The sequence below is a fragment of the Bacillus rossius genome, assembly GCF_032445375.1.
Source record: "Bacillus rossius redtenbacheri isolate Brsri chromosome 9 unlocalized genomic scaffold, Brsri_v3 Brsri_v3_scf9_1, whole genome shotgun sequence".
Lineage (NCBI taxonomy): Eukaryota > Metazoa > Arthropoda > Insecta > Phasmatodea > Bacillidae > Bacillus > Bacillus rossius.
The window spans coordinates 2,396,528-2,419,203 of NW_026962012.1; the positions used below are offsets into that span (position 1 = coordinate 2,396,528).

The window sequence follows — 22,676 nt, forward strand, 5'->3', positions numbered from 1 at the left end:
GTGGGGTTGGAGTCTCCCTTTTCAATAATGTCCAGTTTATCTCGCACAGATAATGCCTTACGTTTTTTAACACGTTTTTCACCCCTTTTTATGTACGTATTTTTTATTGAAGCACATTTGCAGCTTAATAACACGTAATTATTTTTACCGTCAAAAGTAAATAAACGAAAAATAACGAGTCTGGTGCATCAAAGATTACAACGTATCATTTAGTATCGCAGTTGCTAAAGCTGGAACGAAATTTTCTCACTTTCTATGGAAAAATTTTGTCCACAGAGTTCTATCTAGTGGTAGTCTTACGAACCTTACCCGATCAAAATGTCCGAAACGTGAACGATAAAAATGAGACGTAAAAATATTGAATTTGCTGCTATAATGTACATACGTATTTGTGTGGCGGTAATTTATTTATAATTTTGATAACATAATAAATGTACACGTGTTCGCCCATTCTTTAACTATGCAGGGAAAACTATTTTTTATTTTCACCAAACTGATCACCATTTTTGGCTACACGTACCCTACCGAGGCCACTCGAATACGACTTGTTTATAATATGAACAGTGGACAATCGAGTAGCGTATTGCTGAGAAAAACTTCAATGTGATCCAGAAGAGACGTTTTGTGAAAAAACTTTTAATTATATGAAAATATTTGAGATAAATGTGCATTATGTCGGCAAAATTTGTTCGTGGTACACGGGAAAACGTATCAACATTGACAAAAGTTGTGCGCTATATCCAATAAATTAATACATAACCTCAAATCATTTTGCCGGGACTGAGACGGAAATTCACAATAAACGGGAATTCATTATAGGCGGGTTCACTATAAACGGGTTCTACTGTATATATAATGATGAATTCATTAATATAATGCAATTATTTACACATTATGTATTTAAGTTTAATCTGAAATTGTGCTGGTATGCTAAATTGAAATTTTTTTTTTATTATTGCCATTCCCTTTTTATACACTTTCCCGCATCATACACCATTTTTGTGCCCTCCGTTGAAAAGTGTATGACAGGGGTTCTACTGTACATAGTAGGCTTACCTCTTTTTGCAGTGGAAGTAATAGCCATTCATACAGTGCATCAGAGATGTTTTTAAATGTTAATTTCATAGGCCCTACAATACAGTATTATTTCCATATCTTCCATATTTCCATATTTTCTCCACTTTGAAAACATTAATTACAAAAATTTGGGCACTGGCATAAGTTACCGACACGTTTTTTAGTACCGGTACTCATAGTGTGACCTACAAATCTTTAGTTGCGTCGGAAAGTTTCACTTGCCATTTTATCTAGTATACATTTAACAAAACTAACAATCTATGTAATAGAAAGTGCGAGTTCTTTCAATGTGTAAGGGGAATTGAATTATAATTTCAGGGTATATTCCATTTATACGTTATTACCGTATAGGTTACGTTACGTCGCGAACAAAACACTGTTTAGATTAGCTACAAGATGCAGCATAGCCAACCTCGAGACGCTCGGTCACAGGCTGCAGTGTAGCCAGTAGGTACGAGTAATAAAACACGTCATCGCTGCCGTAACTATTTGCTTATTCAACAACGATAATATGCATAATATAGTACATTAAACAATATTTAAAATTTGGCCCCGTGTCTTCGTTTGATGTTGATAAATTTGACTTGGCAGTCAGTTAACACGTAAATACGTAAGTTGAGTAATGTTTCGCGCTAAAATGAAATTTAGCCGCGCGCTGTTTCCTGCACTGATGCTATCGTGTTTTTTTTTTAGCCATGTTCATCAATAAACACGCTTGTAAAGCAACGTAATATGGCGTATTGCGAAGTAAAACGAGTGAATGCAATTATTCTACGTAGAAATACTACATAGAGAAATATTACATAAACTTTTTTTTGTTCACACGAATAAAAATTGTACGTATTACCGAGTAATAATGATTCGCGCCAAGAAAAATTGTACGTTATATGATAATAATCCCTATGAATTATCATTGCCTTTCAAGGGACCGACGTGTTAATACTTTATACAGAATAGTACGTAAAGGAGGGGTACGTACTAAAGAGAATTTACTGTATTCATTTTCACTCTACACAATTTATTTACTGATTGTATTTCGTTTCAGTTCAGTATCAAAAGAAACCATCATTTTATGGCGTATTCAGCACAAGTATCTTATTGTCACGTCATTCACTACACTATTGTTCGTAAATATTGAATGAAGAATGGCCATCCGTGCCTCGCGATTGTAAACAAAGCAAAGAACAACTAGCTGGAAGAGTGTCCGTCATCTTGCAGAGTACAAGTTTTTAGGCCACTATATTGCGACATCTCTGCTTCGCCGCGCTAACAATTGTAAGTCCCATTTTCTGGCTGTGTTTCACGTGAAAGCCACGTTCTTGTGTAGTCTGTGGAAGGTGGTGTGTTTACAAATACGTGCATACTCATGAATGTGTTGTATACTGTACTGTTATTACTCGTGGTAAAAATGGGACGAAACGTAATTTCCATTCGCGATCACATAAATGAATACAAAAGTGAACAGTTCTACGAAAGTGATACGAATATTTTAATGTGCAATTTATGTAATCGCCGTCTGGAGTGGAAAAAAAAATATGTACATGGAAAGCACATTAACTCTGAGGGACATCAGGCTGCAAAAAAAAGATTCACTGAGAAATCGGATAAAGAAAAAAAGTCGGTATAACGGCAAGCAACGGTTTCTGGCATGATCGAAAACCAAAAGAAGGCGAAAATTGAAAAAACGAAAAAAATAATTGAAAAAACAAGTTCCTATAACATTATTTGTGCACTCTACATCAACTATGGCCATGAACACAGCTAAAAAATATTTATTGTAATTTTAAGTATTCAATTTATTGCACTCATAAAGTCATAAGTGCTAAAAAGTTGTTTGGAAACCTGCCAAGATAGGCTATCTTTGTAGTTGTGCTAGCTATTTATTTCTGTGGTTTTTAATAATTAATATGTGTATTATTTAATGCTTTTTAAAAATATACTTTTCTTCAGTAATGTAAAATGAGAGAATTGGCTAAATCTTGTTTTTAAAAATGCTACAAAATGCTAAATTTCAAATTCAAAATGCTAAATGTTATTATTTTAAATGCTATAAATCACCATCTCTACTCATCATATGACGCTTGTGCAAGCTATTGATACTACATATCAATTAACATTGTAGTAGAAAACTATTTCTACACTTGAGCTATCGAAATACCCTGGATCAAAATTTGACTCTTGTGTTACATATCTGCGGACACACTGCACGATGCTTTTAGAAATAACGTTGATTACACATGGATAATAGCAGAGTTTCATGGCAAACTTGGGTGTTTGCTCAAAAATGTTTAAATTTTGCAGGAAAAAAAAATATTTAAAGACAGCTGAATTTCACGCTTCACCATTTATAGGGAGGTCTGTAAATCAGTCCGCGGGAGGCGGGAAACGAGGGGCATGCGCACGGCCTCACCTTGTCCGCGCTGCCGGTGGCGAGGATGAACTCCGAGTAGGGGTTGAAGGAGAGGCAGTTGACCTCGGCCGTGTGGGCGTCCACGGTGTGCGACGGCTTGCTGGTGTTGTTGCAGCGCGTGTCCCAGATCATGAGCTTCTGGTCGTCGGCCACCGAGCCGAACAGGGACTCGTGCAGCAAGTGCCACGCCACGTCCTGCCACAAACACACGACACTGCTGGAACACCAGCTCACCTGCACACTAGACAAGAGTGACATTCGTTACATAAACTAAAGGTGTACGTGTCTTGTTCTTTAAATATTTCTTTATGACAATAAATTGCGTGAAAGTGCACCTTGGATGCCTTGGATGACAAAAAGACTACTTTAAAAAACATTTCATCAAAATGTAATAAAGGTAAAAATCATATTAACTCATATTTGAATAAATGAGTACAACATACTGTAATTTCAGGTCATCTAGCAAATAAAAAATCTAACTCATTAGATGTATTGAACCATTCAAGGTCACCTTGAAAAGCTTTTCATCAGAGACGACAATGAATTGGCACGGTTAAGTCCAACTCAGAGATGCTTATTTTTTTAAAAAGATCTCATTTATTCCTGTAACTGGAAGTCTCTAAATTTAAATAATACAGTACAACCCTGTTATAACATTCTCCAAGGGACCAACATAAAAAAATGTTATAAGCAGGAAAATGTTATAAGCAGGAAATCATCTTCACTTTGTAAAAATTACGCGTGGATTGATTAAATTAAAAAGTATAGGTAAAACAACACAAAATACAGGAGTAATACACTAAGTACAGGAATAGAGTGGAAAATTGGTTAATTTTATTTATAGATAATACCTAATAATATGCTAAAGAAAAAAAAATGTTTTGTACGATACAGTTCAGAGTCGAAACAGAAATATTCAACTCTTTTGCAATCACAACACGCGTTTTGTTGGGGTTCCTGTCCACTTGGTTAATAAACTGAATTTTTTCAGCTACAGAATATATTTTCGCTTATATTTATCGGCCATCATAGCCGTACAAAAACCTGAATAAAATTTCAATACAGCGTATTTTAATTAAATACGACCGTGACTACAATAATTAAAAAATAATTACGGCAAAGGTTAACCACAAACAAAAGCCGTGAATATATCCAAAGAACAGTTAACCATCTCAAGGTGTTAAACCTTTGAAACAAAAACCAGCACCATAGACTACAGTAGCACTGTTTCCGACCATGTATCAGTGCACAAAATGCGCAACATAAGTATAAAGGAACAAGTCATAGGCTAACAAGCGCGAACAGGACGCCATATTGATAGTCGATCCGGTGCAAGTTGTGGAGTGCGTGTGTACCACATCTATGGTGAACTACTCAAATGTAAACATCTGATGTTTGTATATGCGTGCTGTATTTTCTAGCTATGGTTTCGCTCTAAATTATGACTTTGAAGGAAGGGATACTGCAAATTGTGGCAGTTATCAAAGCAAATTTGAACGTTAAAGGCGGGAATGTAGAAATTTTAATATTGTTACAGGCGGGAAATTAAAGCATTGTGATAAATGGAGAAATGACGGGACCATGAAATTATGGTGTTATAGGCGGGAAAATGTTAAAAACGGGAATGTTATAACCGGGTTGTACTGTATAAACAAACAACAAAATTTAAAAAAAATGATAACATTTCTTCAATGTCAATTAAAAAATTAGACAGAATAACGCACAAAAGAAAATTTAATACAGTAGAACAATATCTTAAGTTGTACTATGCCACGCTATTGTAAGATACACAAAGCACAATAAAAAATGTAGGCGGATGACAATAAAAAAGAAGAATCCCCCCCCCCCCCCCCCCAACACAAAACAGCTTGATTGGTGCTGGAATACAGATTGTGCCGAACCAAGGAATGCCTGGTTAAAGTGAATGACTATTCTAAAATTTTCAAGATGAATCAATTTTTGCACAATTATTATTTTGCCATCTAAAACCTATTTAAATTCCATAAATCAATGTTCTTATAAATACAGTAGTGTCTCGATTAACGAAGTTAAACTGGACCAGCCACAGATAAACCAAAAAGCTGGATTCAATAGAAATAATAAAAAAAGAAATTCTTTGTTTTCAAATGGTCCAGTGGTATAATTTATCGGGTTTATCCAGCTTCTATTCAGTGTAGATTCTTTTGTGTCACTCCATGATTCACCTAACCAGTAAATGGCATCTTAGAGGATAATTTTCTTCAGGTTTTCCACGACAGTTAGATCATTGTCTAGGTCCTCAAGCAAATGTTCAACAGTCTTTACTGGTAATGGCACTTTAGATTGACTCGGATAACATGAAACTCAGTAATCAAAGATTGGTTAGTCAATCACAACTTTATAAACAGTACTTGGAGTGAAGTATCCAAACAACATGCTCAGTTACAAACTGTTATGAGAAATCACCAAATAAAAACTAAAGCTGACTCATAATGATCTCTCTCGTCCATCGCCCTTCAACAAGCCAAGCGATTCACAATGAATCGCGCAACCGTAAAATACTTTTCAATTTTAATTTCACCAACAGACTATAAATCTTAAATACTGGTAAATATTTATATTGCAATGATATATAATATTAATGATCATGACAGTTAAGCACTTAACAAATCATTAAATTCAATTTTTTTTGTTCTGAAATTAATTAAATTATTTTTAGTTGCTAAAAATATGTTCAAATATAAATTAATAAAATTTAATGGATGTGGCAAAACAAATAAATATGCTTAAAAACCTTTAAAAATAGTAAAGGTTGCCGGTAATAGATATCTTGCTAACATTTTGGAGGTTATTACTAGAGGCACGATTATATGGTAATGTGCGATAAAACGAAATAACACCGAAAACCGCTTGAAAACACGAAATAAAACGAAATTGTGCGAAATGTCACGAAATTTCGTCTATCCTGATTATTTACGTTTTTTTTCCATTCTGTAAGGATAATTCACTATCTTCAGCACAATCAAATATTTCTGACAGTAACTAGCATCCATATATATTATATGTGACGGTGATTCATTATAGATTTTAAAATGAAGTCTCGGAATTAATGTAATATTTTCTTTAAACGGTAATCTTGTGTACCATAATAATTAAAGATGTTGATAACTATAATACAATGGTCGCCGTTCACTTTCTGTAAATACAAAAATAAACGTCCAAAATATGTTTTTCTAAGATTACGTTTTTAATCATTAAAATATTACACACTAAAGCGCATTGCTTTTACTGTTTATTTAAAATAAAGTACGTAGGGTACGAAAATAAAATTAACCCTGCTTAACGTAACGATTGTAAATAATAAATAGTACATGTTTATGTCTGTATTAATTTTCACGTACGTATGTTGGTATTCGGTATGTGTTTGTATTCGCATCTATTCTCCATTGTTTTGATCTTTCCAGCACGGCAAGTTTTTGCGTATTAGGAGGTTAAATTCTTCCTATGTGATTAAAAATTTTTGATAATGCCTAAAACGAAGGTGTCTGCCGGTGACCGATCGAAAGAATTTTCCAGCGAAGGATTTTATTTCAGTGATAAAATTTTAATGTGCAAATTCTGTAACTGCAGGCTAGACTACGAGAGACGTGATACGCTTGTGAAACATGTCGCGAGTGAGAAACATAAGCGTTTGAGGCAAAACTCATCTGTTAAATGACATCCTTGTCTTAAAGAGTCTTTAATGCCATTAATTTGCTGTTCAACCCAAGAAATGTGAGTAGGGTTAGCATAGAAGATGCAAACCTACAGAAGTCCCTGCATAACTTGCCTTATGTTTCCCATCTTCCCATTGATACATTCATACATGGCTATGCTGCTTTCAAATAAATAATTGAGGATGAACTTTCATTCCCAGAAACAAGCCAAATTGATGTTGCAAAGGTACTTTGCTCCCTTAAAGGGGACTACAGTGAATTTTCTCAAGCCAGTTTAAGGGCAATCTGGTTCCCAACATCAAATGTTGATGCAGAACGTTCATTTTCCAGGTACTCACTGGTAGTTAGTGACAGAAGACAACGTCTCACTCCAGAAAATGCGGAAAATTTAACTATGATAGCATTTCAATAAAACCGTCTTAATAGTAACTTTGGAAGTGCTTAATTGTGTAATTTTGTAGTGTATGTGATTGTAATTAAGTCATGAAATTTTTAGTAGTTATTTGAAAGTTTGAATTTATGAATTTGCAAATGAACTTAATTATCTATTAATTTGCAAATGAACTTAATTGTAATTAGATCATGAGGTTTTAGTGATTATTAATATTTGTTTTAATAAATTTGCATGTCGTACAGAAAAGCAAGAAAATTTTGCCGTGGGCAATTTGAGAAAATAAAATAAAACCATATAACACCGAAATCTTCATTTCTTTACACCGAAATTTGTCTTAAAATAACACCACAAAATCTTTACTCTAGTTATTACATCCATCCGTCCGTTGAAAGTTAAAGCTTGGTAAGGTTTTGACAGATGGACGGATGGAATTTTCCAGGCCATTTGATTGGCTGCAGGTCACGTGAATGACGGACGGACGGACGGGTGACAGACGGATGAATCTGATAATTGTGAGTCTAGCTTAACGACATACTTCTACTACTGCAGTGTGTCCAGTGAAAATTGTTTTAGCATCAATGATCCTGTTTTCCTTCGGAGTAGCATTGATGTCCCAAAGGCAGATAGTGTGGTCGTCGGAAGCACTCAGAAGGTAGCCATTTAGGTTGGGATTCCAAGACAGTCCGTACCCTTCTTTCTGATGACCCCGCAACCTGCAACACACAAACATCACCATTGAAGCTGTGGGATGGTCTCGCAAATATCAATCACTAGCTGATGTGTTATGGAAGTCTACAGGCAGAACATTCTTGCACTGCTCATCATACACAACCTTGTGGACATGCCACTGCCACGCCTTTAATGGGGGGGGGGGGGGAGGGCGCCTCCACTTAATAGTGCAAAGGGGGCTACAAACAGAGACACTGATGAAGTCCAAACATAAATATCCCGACTAACCGTATTCAAAAACAATAACTTAAACATAATTTAATTTGGGAAGGAGGAGGGGGGATGGAACCACTTTGCCTACTGTTTGCTTTCAAATTCTTGCCTTCTTTTGGTGGTAATGATAGATTTTTGAAGATTTTACTTAGGATTTAGGTACATGTGTGTGTGAGAGTGTGTGTGTGTGTTTATGTGAGAGAGAGAGGGATAATACTCCTCCTACTCCTTGGGTACACCACTAATTAAAAGTGAGTTAAATATTGATTTCTTTTGGCACCTCAATGCTTTAAATAAAACCTACCTGAGGTCTGGGTGGCACTCCCCACTAGGGTCTGGCTTCGAAGGATGCTTAGTGTAGTCGAACACGAGCACATCGCTCGAAGGGGTTTTAGTGGCGATCACACATGGGTTCTGGGGCATGTATCTTGCCCGATTTACTTCTCCTTCGTGGTTTATCTTGATCTCAATTTCGATCTTGCCGCTCACAGAGCCAAATCCACCAAACTCTGGAAAGAAAGAAAAAAACACACACTTTCAATAGACATGCAATAAATACACACAATTATTATTCCAGAGAATCATAACCCCCACACAATTTTTCCTGACTTCTTCACATCTCTTAATAATTTTCCTGAACAAAAAATGTACCTAATATTTGATTAAGAAATAACTAATTAGATTTTGGGGTATCTCCGAACACTGACTTTTTCAATGTAGTAACAAAATGTTGACAGAATAAAAAAGTGTGTGTGAAATAGTACTGTGCCGATACGAATCAGCAGATGTCAATTTTGAAGATATTTAGTTGAAACAGCATTTCTACCTATTCACAATATGCTTGTTAATTTTAGGCCGATATCATTGAAAAATGAAAAAGCCTGTCATAGCTTAAAAATCCACCAGTACCCTTTTCACTTTTCATACTGCTACATACTTTGAACATCATTTGTTAGCTACATGTGCCAGCCGTACATATCAAACTTAACCATCCTATGTTTTAATTAACATTCTTGAATCTAATACAGTAGAACCCCGATTTAACGAAGTGCTATGGTTACCGAAAATGTTTACTCTAAATCGATGTTTCGTTAAATCCGATTTTCCGATTTTCAACGACCCCCGCACTCATAATCGCGTCCCTACCGTTTCCATATCGTAGACAGGGTCGACGCTGATATCTTGTGCTGCCGTGCTATCTCAGACTTCGTCAACTTTACATCTTCAACGTCTTTTAATCTCGCTCGTACGGCCCCCGGTTCGTACGTACACCTCGGTCGTACATACAGATTTTCAGAAACCATGAAAAATGAGGCATAAAATAAAAGTTTAAAAATATGTAAAGTGTAAGAAATACGTTAAAGTGTATTAAAATACAGTCGCAACCTGCAGCGCTTATAACAAATACGAGCTACATACACATTGCGTCACAGTAAAAAATAAAAAATAAAAAAATTGGCCGCAAATTGATGCAAAATTTCCGTCAATAGCGCGCCGTACGCGGAGAAAGGTCATTGTACTCGGTCAGCTGCAGTTACGGCGCGGCGTAGCCGCCGGCTGGCTCTCTTTGTTCGCTGAGCTGCGCAGCACTTATAAAAAACGTATTCCAAAAACTAAACACCGCGCACAACGCTCTTACTGAGAATAATAAAGCTGTAGCAAACCGTATGTATTCGGTACCGAGTAACAGGTGCGCCATCTAGTAACGAGTAACGAAACGTTACACACGGCTGCATCTCGTTACTCGCATTTTTCGTATGTTTTACGCATGCGCGCGCATATTCGATGAATTTGCGTTACAAAGAACGATGTTTGTTTATTAAGTAAAGTATAATTTGGAAATTCGTCGTCAAAGTTTTTTACTGTTTATTAAAGGTATTGTGTGTGTAGACAAAGTTTGAGATTGGAACAGAAACAACGTAAGAAAGTATTGTTTACAAATTAGAAATATGTTTTTATTATCGCGTATTTTCACGGTTTTTTTTGTTCTTATCTTAAAAGAGATAGTATAAAAATGCCGCTCTAATGAGATTTAATTGTTTCTTGGTTAACAAAAACTGTTAATTATCAAATATTGTTAATTGTTTATATTCTATTTATTATTATTTACGCGACGTCATACTGTACGCGTACGCAATACGACTCGATTCGTTGCTGCAACATAACATAGCATGTTATGCGGTATCAGAAGTAACGAGTAATGTAACGTGATACGATAGTAACGAGTACTAATTTATTGTTATAGTAACGAATACATACGGGGACGCTTTTTTTCGTTACTTTTACACCTCTAGAGAATAATGATAATGGCGTATTGGTGTGACGTGGTCACAAGTTGAAAAAACCTGGAGGATGGGAAAGGGAATATTTGGAAACGTGTGATTATTGCCTAGCACTGTTACTATGCGGGCGTGAGTGGAAGATAACGTGGTGAGTCAAGCCAGGCATAGAAGAGGGGGAGGGGGATGCGGACAAAGAAACCCTTCATGACGTCATGTGTCGCGGACAGTCTATCTATCCATGCGCGCGCAATGGCACGCACCTACGCAATTCAGTTACAGCGCCCGCAGTTTTTAAGCAATTTGAACAACTTTTTTAATTTTTTCGTATTTGGACAGATGATGCAAAGGCACATATTAATATATAGTACCTCCATTCTATTACTGACACCACAAAGTGTAATTTTTAATAAGATTCCATTACTATTTACTTTCATTTTTTGGAAATCTATATTATTATTTTAATAAATTGGTGTTTTTTTGATGGTTCCTGAAAACCTTTATGTTAAATCGCTGTTTTCGTTAAATCCGTGTTCGCAAAATCGGGGTTCTACTGTACATCGTAAATAAATATATCACCAGCACGATAAAGTTATATAAGAATAAAACGTTTTATTTAGAGCATGGCTACCACTACAAACAATGGAAAATATCACCTGCTTGAACTGCAAAGAAATGTTCATAATATTGTAAGGAAGACAGTTTTTGATTAACTTACATAAAGTTTTTAAAGTTGAATAAAAAATAATAACTAAATAATATAAAACTTCACATAACGTGCAGTTATACTTTTACGTTTCCCATGCAAAGCGACCACATGAAATGCATTTCCCTATAAATGTTTGGTACCGTAAATTTTCGCGCTGCACGCATAAAGATGGTATTGAAATTCCCGTTCTTGAATTGTAAACATGTACAAAATTTTGCAATTTTTCAAATTTAAATTAATTTTTTTAAACTTTGTATTTTGTGAATCTTTCATAGTTACTGATTATTAAATAATATTGTTTTATATAATTATGTATTAAATAATTTAATTTTCCAGCTTCCATTAGTAAATTCATGTTTCAATAAGCAACTAACGGGTCAAAACAAACAAATGAAAACAAGCTAAAAACAGGAGTTTAAAAAAAAAGAGAGGTTATGTTCCATTGTGAAAACTCTGCAAATTGTGAAAGAACTGCAGATTCTTTAATTCGATTTCAAAACAAATAAGGTTGCTATCTGAAATGTATGCATATCTTAAATTCAAGACCTGGAATGAACATCATATAAATTTTAACAATACAAAAATTAAAGCTCATATTTATACTAATTTTCTAACCAAAATAGCAATATCATGCTAAAAAAAATATATAAAAAAATAACATTTCACAGCTAGTTTACACCTGTAATTGGGTTTCTATCCACATCTCTCTATCTCTTATCTTTCTCTCTCTCTTTCCCCTTGATTTTCCACTTTTACACTAAAAGTTCTTCTTAGTTTCTTCTCCATTGAGACCGTTTTTGTATTTTCAGATACATACATAAATTTCAGCAGCATTCTCTCAAGCCTTCCACTGAACATAACCTTACTAATCATTTTATCATTTTATTAAAAGTTTCTACTCCAGCTGTAGTCCATACAGATTTATTTTAATTAATGGAAAAAAAAAGAACATGTTCCTTACAAACTTTATGTCCACAACTCATATTATTGTAACTTTTCTTTAATCAATGCCATATCTCTACTGTAGACGTGACTGCATGGACTTGTCCAATTTATAATTAATTGTCATTACATTTCCAAATTCCTGAGTAACACATATGATATACATATTTGATTATTTTTCTACTAGTTCCTTCTAATTATTGCCCTGATTCTCCAAATCATTCCCCACATACGCAAGCAGATCAAACGACCTGCTTACTTACCGCCCTTCTCATTATCATAATGAGAAGCATCAAACTGTGCATCTTCATTGGGCAGCTGCACGCTCGCAATGAGCAGGTGATTCTGTTCGTCTGACGTGTGCGTGCCGAGAATGAGGCGGTGCACGGAGTAGTCTTTGCCCTCAGGTCTGTTGGAACAAATACGGCACATTAAGGTGTCTACCAATACCTAGAGAATCCAATTTCCAAGACTTTTCCACAACCTTTTAACAAAATTTTCTTACATGTTTTTTTTATTAAAGGGTGCATCTTAAAAATTTACATATTTAACCAAAATTAAATATGAGAAAATATTATATAAAATATTCTACCATTCGCAAGAAAGTGTTCATTTTCAAGCTAGAAAGCTAAAACAATTTTAGAGATAATTGCCAAAAAGTGAAGTACGGCATCAAAAAAACTAATTTAAGTTATCTGCTGGAAATAAAATTTAAATTTCTGTGACTTCTGCCACCATTACTGCTTATTTAGGAACATTTTCCTGACTTACGTGACCAGTTAATTAGTTTCAATAATTTTTCGTAACTTTCAGGACTATTGTGACCTGAAAACACCTTGGTGAAAGAAAACACAGGAAACATCAGTTGTGGAAATCTATCACAACATTTCTGCAGATAATGATAGGAATTTATTATTTACATTACATGTATGTGCTAAGTGTGAGCAAATTAGGTCAAGCCAAAAATTTAAATATTAGTTGGTATTTAGAAAACCAAATTCAAAATTTGTTAACACAGTAAAATTTTGGGCATGACTATGCTCATTCAAAAAAAAAAAAAAAAAAAAAAAGGAATATTTGTATTCTTATTAGAGTTCTACATCACCAAATTTTATTTATGTCAAACAAATAAAGCACAAAGCATAAAGAAAGCTGAAACTTTCACCTCGTCACATCTGGCAACCACTGTGCGGTGAGCGAAGGCCATTCGAGGGCATGAGTCATCACCAAGTCATACAGAAACGGAGTGTTCTTCTTCCATATCTTGTACTCTTCATTAATGACCCGCTCTTCAACTGCATCATCAAAGGTGTCTGCAAAACACAAGTCAACTGCCAACAGCTGTATGCCACCAAAATGTACACCTTACAATAAAATATATTTTTAAACCCCATAAAATTAGTACAGTAATTAATACAGAACATATCTGCATTCAAATCAGTAGCGTAGCCAGGATTTGTGTATGGGGGGGGGGGGGGGGGGGGGGTGTTAAGAAGCATGGTCTCCCCCCCCTATATAAGTGGGGGGTGGGCGGGGGGTCCTCCCCCGGAAAAATTTGGATTTTAAGGTATAAAATAGTGCTATTTGAGCAGTTTTCAGTACTTAACTTTAAATATTGTTGGTAATGGTAAAAATATTATTAATTTTTTAATAAAAAAATTGTTTGAGTGATGAAGTAAGAAATTAATTAAAGATATTTTTATCAATCCAAGTGCCTTGTCCATGTCCACTCAAAATCATAAATCATGCTCGAAGCTCGACAATGCAAAAAAAATAATAAAAAGGTTTGGGTTCCGGCAGAACTGGCCAATTCCTGGAAACAATTAGCTTTAGCTTGAAGAGTTACCCAGTCACCAACTGCTTATAATTACCGCACTGGTTAAATACAATAGGTGTAAGATACGTATTTTAAAACTTGGTACCCGTCACAGCGTCACAACCTTATAGCTTCTGCTCGTGACAGGGGTAGGGGAAGGGAAGGAGAATCGGTAGGGCTCGCTTACTCTTCCCCTCCAGTGCAGTGGCCGGTGATAGCAGTAAGACACCCAGGCTTTTAGCTAACCTGCTTTCAGATAAGAAAAAAAATAGGGGCTAAGGGGGGGGGGGTTTAGAACCCTTAACCCCCCCCCCCCCCCCCCTGGCTAAGCCCCTGATTCAAATATATACTTCTGTTACACCCATAAATTTACTTCAGGTTGTTTTTGAGTGATGAAAAATAAATATAGTTTAAAAAACTAAAGAAACATGCTTTTAAAGATTATCAAACTAAAAAGTAAAAAATAATTTTAAAATTAAATTTATGACAATAGTATATAAGCAATACTAGTATAAATGAGAAAAAAGCTTGAGGCGCTTTGTGCCATATTTTTTGAATATTAAGCGCCCCATGCTTTTTTCTCATTTATACTAGTATTGCTTATATACTATTGTCATAAATTTAATTTTAAAATTATTTTTTACTTTTTAGTTTGATAATCTTTAAAAGCATGTTTCTTTAGTTTTTTAAACTATATTTATTTTTAACTTTTTAGTTTGATATTCTTTAAAAGCATGTTTTTTAGTTTTTTAAACTATATTTATTTTTAACTTTTTAGTTTGATATTCTTTAAAAGCATGTTTTTTTAGTTTTTTAAACTATATTTATGTATAATTATCATAGGGAAATGAGTTACCGACACTACCTATTACCATCTGAGATAACTATTTGGAGTTGCAACGTCACAAAGAAATGGTAAAGTCTCTACGAATCATTTGCAGTTAGATGTATGGATATAATATTAGAATTTACCGGGGAAAAAAAAAAAGCTTTTTTTTTTCGGCGTGGCCGGGAGTAGAACCCACGATCGCTGAATCCGAAAGCTGACGTCACAGAAGTCGCGCGCCTTAGACCGCTCGGCTAACGAACGTAATGAAATGGGTGGGACATTTTACAGTGATGAGTCACTCACTCTTAGTCGAAAGAGTTACAGACGGACAGACAGAGTTACAGACGGACAGACAAACATACAGGTGAAGCTAATATAAAGCATGTAATAACCATCTGAAAATACTTTGTATCAATAACCAAGGGTAGGATTCCACACTCTTAATTAGGCCGATTCCCCTAAGGTTTCCCTGTTCACCTTGGCTACGATTTTCGAGCGCTATGAAAATTCCGATTGCATGAAGGGAATAGTTAGGTACATGTTGGGGGAACCAGCAGAGGAGGAGAGTGCATCAGTGGCGACACCACACCAACGCATGCGCTAGTAGTGGAATGGGAACACAGCAAGGGATAAGCATGTAGCGTAATGATTCATAACAAATAAACTTATTACCAAAATAGCCAATTCCTTTATAAATCTATTTGAATACATTAACTTAGAATTTTTTTTCATTTGAGATCATACCCCCATCCTTACTTGCTTACTAGGTATAAATAAAGATAAATTATTTGTATTTTTTTTTTCGAACAAGAGATAAAATAAAGTAAATAAATACAGACTTTTGAAATTTGAACCAAAATTTATAATGTGAAAATACAAGAAAATGATTAATTACTGAGAATGAGTGTAGATTAAAAAGGAGGGGGGGGGGGGGGGGTGTAGGGGTGCCCAGTCCTCCCCTGGAATCACAAAGTCCCTCTCTGAGGTGGCCCGCTTGAGCTTGCAAAATCATAACTGTGAAATGGGAATGATAAACATTATTACACAGGTAACACACCCCCCCCCCCCCCCCCCCCCCCGCAATTGGAAATCCTACAGATTTTTGCCCATGTTTCTGAGTAAATTTGGGGTTTACTCTAAAGATACAAAATCATTCCCAAACAACAGGCAACTTCCCCACCCCACCCTACCTTATCCTCCAAAATGAAATTTTGCACACTCTTCTGTACAAAATAGATGCAAAAAGGTATGAAAATAAAGAGAAGAAATTAAATTGTCAGATTTTGGTCTAGGGTTGACGGGGGACTCAAAATATTTTCTAATAACAAACACTTTGATTTCTTCACAGTTCATTTTATAACTGATCTTCCCTTAGCTAAAACTGTTCCAGCACTTCTGGGAAAATGGTCCATTTTTCATTTTATTCCCTACCTCACCAGTGTGATGACCTTATCCTTGTGGAAAGAATTGTGAGCTTCTGGGACCCACTAAGCCATTTACATGAATTTTGATTAGGCTATATAGCAGTTGTAAGAACAAACTAAGTAAAGAATTCAAAGTGGTTGAAAAAAAAAATTTTTGCATCCACAAAAGCAATTCAAAAAAATAGAATTAAAACAAAACATTTTCTTTCCTTTGAGTGGCACTGCAATGCATGCCGGGTACTTGCTAGTAACAAATAACATTTTCATCAGCATTATTTGAATTTGCTATCACTAGATAGGCAGGCCAAATAAAGCTTAATATAATGTAATACTGACTGTTATAATAATTCAATTCTGGGGTGGTAAAAATACTATGTTGTAGGTACCCATCAATCAAAATTCAAGGGAGTTCATTGTACAAGTATCAATCACTACTTCCAGCCATCTACTCTAGTTACCAACCACTGTATCCTCCCAAGCTTTTACAGCTTGTTACAATTTTATGTTTACAAAAAGGTCCACTTAGTGACCATGGGAGGAACTGATTATTTAACTAAAACTGTCATAATAATAACACCAGAGCACCATTAACTTTGACTCCAGAAAATGCCCGATGCTAGTTCCTATTACCTTCAAGTCAAAAATTGTAATACAAATGTTGAATTGCAAGCTGAGGTAAATTATTATTTTAAAAAAAAAAAAGAGTGGGTCTAATTCCCCCCCCCCCCCCCCCCCCCCAATGCAACAACCAAAAAAGTCATCAATGGAAAAAAAATTTTTATCAAGTTTGTATAACACCATGTGAAAGCTACCTGCATCAGTACGAGTTAACTAAAGCTGAACGCACACAGAACCAGACAAAACATGATATGCCACAGGTACAACACTACACGATGCATTACAATAGCTTAATATAATACTCTCTTGTTGCAACATCTAAACACCGTATTTTTTTTACGTTATTTCTTCCAACATTCTTAAAATGAAATTGCTGTTCGTGATACTCCTCCAAAGATGGATTGTAAAAAATTAAGTCTTTCCTGTACCAAACCTACTAAACAATCTGCATCCTGCTTAATATTGGAAAAAAATTCACTTAAAATACTTTACAAGTGAATATTTGCTCAAATTAAATAAACCACAAAAAAAATCTTTAACTAGTCCGCTATTAACATACTATGGCATGCCTTTGTTGACAAATTTTTATACTAGAGCATGCACAGAACACTATACATAGCCATCTTGTGCTTTATTAGTGTTGCCAAGACTGTTTTCCACGACAGATATCCCTGATCCTGTTGTCACCACTTGTTTACTTGACACTAGCTGCAACTTGATCCTGTGGTTCTCCAGAGATCCTAAGGAATACAGTGTAGCCGAGATTGATTGTAACGTTGCAAGACCTTGCCCTCCCCAGCTTTTACAAGTAATTAAAAAAAAGAAGAAAAATTGGTAAATATGTAGTTGGGCGGTATTTGCGAAAAAAAATGTTAAAAATCCGAAAATACTTTTATTCTATGCTCTTTAACTTCCTCTTTTCATTAAAAGCGGCGGAGGTAAGAAATTCCAAATACTTTAGGAGATATCGAATTTTTAAATTTTATCATATGTAGTTGAGCGGTATTTGCGAAAAAAAAATGTTAAAAATCCGAAAATACCTTTAGTAGATGCTCTTCAACTTCCTCTTTTCATTAAAAGCGGTGGAGATAAGAAATTCCAAATACTTTAGGAGATATCGAATTTTTAAATTTCATCACAATTATACCAGTGAATTCATGTGGCATTCCGCATTGTTTCTTGTTTACGAGTATCTATTTTTTTTATTGGATAATGATGTCACGTGATTGATTGTGATAGGTCAGAATTCAAATGAACCAATACATGAATATTTAGTTCATTTATTGTTTTAAAACGGTGTTTAATTACCGCCTCCAACTTAGGCGAGTTTTTAACGTTTCTAATTTTAAAGTCTTATTTTTTATTGTTGCGCAAGTAATAAGTAACAAAAAAATTTTACGTGAGTTGTTACTGTTCATCCTTTGTCCCGGTTAGTTAGGTCAGGTCAGTTACATTATAAATACTTTAAAACTAAAGAACCATTGAAATAATTTCATATTATTTCTAATGTACGCTTAGTTTCAAAGTATTTATAATGTAACTGACCTGACCTAATCAACCATTTTCATTAATTAGGCATTCACAAACACACGGCAAAATAAAAAAAATGGCAGCGGTCGAATGATAAACACAGGTCTTGTATGCAAAATAAGAACGGCGATATCTCCTCAAGTATTTGGAATTTCTTATCTCCGCCGCTTTTAATGAAAAGAGGACGTTGAAGAGCATCTAATAAAGGTATTTTCGGACTTTTAACATTTTTTTTCGCAAATACCGCTCAACTACATATGATGAAATTTAAAAATTCAATATCTCCTAAAGTATTTGGAATTTATTACCTCCACCGCTTTTAATGAAAAGAGGAATTTGAAGAGCGTCTAATAACGGTATTTTCGGATTTTTAACATTTTTTTTTCGCAAATACCGCTCAACTACATATTTACCGAAATATTATGCTTTCTCAGTATTGCAGTATATCAGCTGATTATATATCTTCGAAGTCGTAGTAACCTAGTTTTTCATACTTGTATTTTATTATTTGTAATATTCTTGTGAATAATTTTAATGTTAAATATTTTATTTTAAAAAGCCTCTTAACTATAATTTCATTGGCTTTCACTCTGATGACTGGGGTATTATTTGTCTGTGAGTTTCAGTATTTTATTGCATTGTTACTCTTTTAATATTAACATTATGTATGCATTTTATAGTGGTCTTAAGACTGTGAGTATTAGGCAGAAGGAAATAGAGACGTGCGGCCACACAGCGGCACTAAAGACGATAGTTTATCGCCTCCTGTGTGAGACAAACACAGATGTTAGCCCAGAACGTGGGAACATCTGACTGGGCAAATCACAGAATTCTGTGTTAAATTAAAAAGAGACAGAAGGTAAGAGAGAGAGACAGAAGGTATGAGAGAGGGGCAGAGACTGGGGAAGCCCTCATATTTGTAAGAATAAATTTTGAAGCCAGTAGTAAGGCAGTATTTCAGGGAAGTCCCCAGCTAACTGGAGTTTTCTGTAGTGTTTAGTGATGTGCTGTGTTTCATCAGTCGTTGTTCAAGTACTGTGCCGAGAGGCTGTGCAGGGGCAGCGGCTAATAAATATTATATAATGAGCTGTTTAAGAATCAACAATTTCATATTTGAGTGCCGGGGAAGAGCCGCAGTTTAATATCAACCTTCGTTTTTTTTTATCAAGTTTCGGACTTTCAGCTAGAATTCATCAAGACTCCATACGTGCGGCGTAGGACCGGGTGGTCCGCTGGCCCACCAGGAATTATGTTCCCATGTATCTGTGTACCTAGAAGATAAAGTCGCTAGGGATATTAGATCAGGAAGGCACAGAACAGTGAGTAACGATCGGCAAAAGTGAGTGTATGCTGCCGGTTTTAGTGTGTCAAGAACATGTGACAATTTAAGTCATCTAGGAGAATAAGAATAAAAATTCATTTCTGATGTTCCTATCCAGTAATTATCATAAACAATACCTGAAATATTCGTAGAGTTGTTTCAAGTGTTTTAAGTTTGTACAAGGAACACTCGTCATCTTAGCCGGGCATGATTGTGACTTGTTGTATGTTTTCTAAAATATCAGGATGTTTAATCTCAGTACCTTACAACCAGGGCTAACACTGTTTCATACCCTAATTTGGCACAATTAGGATGGAACACCAATTAGGGAAGAAATTATTTTTGGCCCCAGCCATAATGTACTGACATTACACATCCCTGTCATTTTAAAAGAGCCCTGGGTACGTTAATAAAGATCAACATGACAGTCGCACAGGCTACCTATTGTAATCTATAAACAGTAATTTCTTCAAAACCATTAGTAATTTTGAAACGCTCTTTTCAGGGTAAGTAGAGGAATGTCTTAAGTTTGCAAAAACCCACAACTTTTTAAATTTTATAATTTTTTTTATTGTAAAGTCACAACCATCACAATTTACCAAAATTCTTGAAGGTTATGATTTCATCCGTCGAACTGTCAAAAGTATTAAGTTACCTAACACTTGACGGACGGAAGACGGACTAATGTAGTTCTGGCATTATAAACGTTTGTTACAGTAGGTTAAGAACACTACATTGTGCAAAATTGTGACGTTTGGTTAGGTGTGATTAGCTAAACAAAAATGCTTTGAAATCGTGTGAATGGGTGATTAGGTTAGCTAGATTAAAAATACTATCAAATATATGTGGATTTTTGGTTAGGTCTTTCAAACAAGTTAAAATTGTATTAAAAATCTAAATATCCAAAATAATCTAACTTTTTTTATTGCACAAACAAATTAATAACACTTAATACAACGCATTTAGAAATCAAACTATTGTTAAGAGCCCTTAGCAACATAACAAAACGCTTTGTGTTCAGATAAAAAATTTAAGTACTTTAATAAATTTATTTGAAAACGATGACATTATATCATTTTAAAGTTTTACGAATAGCTATCTATATTTTATCTCTGTGGAAATAATAAAAATTAAATAACAATGAAAGTTAACCTAAGATTACTAAATTCCATTCTCAAAAATAGCAAACCTGAACATTAAATTGCAGGATATTTAAGTTATTTAACAAAACAAATGTATATAATTAAAAATTCCAAATGGCACCTACCTCCATCCTTATCGCCCATGACGCATTCACAAAATATTAATAAGCAAAATATACGATTTTGGCGTCCACGTACACCTACTCCCGCCAAACCAATTGGAGTGCGTTCATTTCTCTATCATACTTTTGACTTGCAAAGTTCGGGTAATACTCTATGAGTTGATGCTTTGATAATTGAACTAGCATAAAATCACAAAATAATAATAATAATAATAATAATAATAATAATAATAATAATAATAATAATAATAGTTAAGAGACAAACTTTGACTGCTCAAAATTAAAATAATAAAAAACACATTGATGTGTCACATAACACACAAACATATGCTGTCCCATGGACTTGGCATGTTCTGCTGCGAAGCCAAAGCTTGAGGTGTGCTGTACACCTTAATATTTTCCATTGAGACTTTTACTGTAGGTATTAATTTAAATTTGGTAATTTGTTACATAACTTTTATTAGCTGATTAATGTGAACATGTGAGTAGTGTCACACTACTCTGGTACTAGCCTGGATAGCTAGTAGAGGTTGGATAGGTCCTCTGTCATATCACAGGCTCTCTGGGTTTTCTGAGGGGTCCCACCCAGATATGTGATAGGCTCAGATAGGGGACTCTACTGCTTGCTGGAAGGGCATAGTTTGCAGGGAAGCTATTGGCTACTGATTGGACTAGATGTTGGATTAGGTCAGTGCTGAGATGGGTAGCCTCTACTTCTCGACTTAGCTCTTCATCAACACCTCTGGGCTGCGAAGAAACAGCGTATCCATTTTCCTTGTAATATGGGGCCTCACCACTTACCTTCTGTCCCTTAAGGGTTAGGAAGCATGTGTTATAAATTTTGCAGTATGTAAGCTTTGAATGATTGTAGCTATTGCCCCGACGACGACTGCTTCAGTGACTGCCGCTTCGGCGATATCTGCTCTGGTAACGACTACTCCATTTAAAACAGTGTAACTTGTGCTAACACGGAGATTGACGAGTGCATTGCAACGTAAGCAGTAGTTGTGTCAGAAAAGAATGTAGCAATTATCAAAGATAAGTTTAAAATCTGGCAAAAAGTGTGCCATTCTGCCAACAGCACTAAGAGTTGACGCCGACCACCAATGCTCCTCTGTCGCATAGACCGCTATGCCTCATCAACGTCTCGCAAAAGCGTGTGCACCGAACGCGCCCGTGCGCGCAGCAAAGGGTAGTACGTGTGACGAGGCGAACGCCATGCAATGAGTGCTGCACTGGCGGAAGGATCAGGCCGGGTGTGGCATATCCTTCCGCCGCACTACAACAAATTATTTTAATTATATTATATTTTTCCACAGGTTTTTATTAAACATTATTTTTCATTAATTAATAATTCAGTCCTGTCAAAAATATGTCTCACTGTGCGTTTTGTCCCGAACCTGGCCGGTTCAGTTTCCCGCGAAAT

The 22,676-nt window shown here is 35.3% G+C and overlaps 1 protein-coding gene across 1 annotated transcript in view; it reads right to left on the bottom strand.

The window, feature by feature from the left end:
* LOC134542588 (chromatin assembly factor 1 p55 subunit) overlaps positions 1-21,431 on the bottom strand; it is a 38,296-nt gene extending 16,865 nt beyond the window's left edge. Inside the window, exons 1-6 of the mRNA XM_063386963.1 lie at positions 21,254-21,431; positions 13,614-13,761; positions 12,712-12,857; positions 8,823-9,027; positions 8,112-8,289; positions 3,488-3,682 (exon numbers count right to left, since the gene is read on the bottom strand). Coding sequence (XP_063243033.1) covers positions 3,488-3,682; positions 8,112-8,289; positions 8,823-9,027; positions 12,712-12,857; positions 13,614-13,761; positions 21,254-21,272 — 891 coding nt within the window. The 5' untranslated portion in view covers positions 21,273-21,431. The remainder of the gene's footprint in view (positions 1-3,487; positions 3,683-8,111; positions 8,290-8,822; positions 9,028-12,711; positions 12,858-13,613; positions 13,762-21,253) is intronic.
* Positions 21,432-22,676: the final 1,245 nt, after the last annotated feature.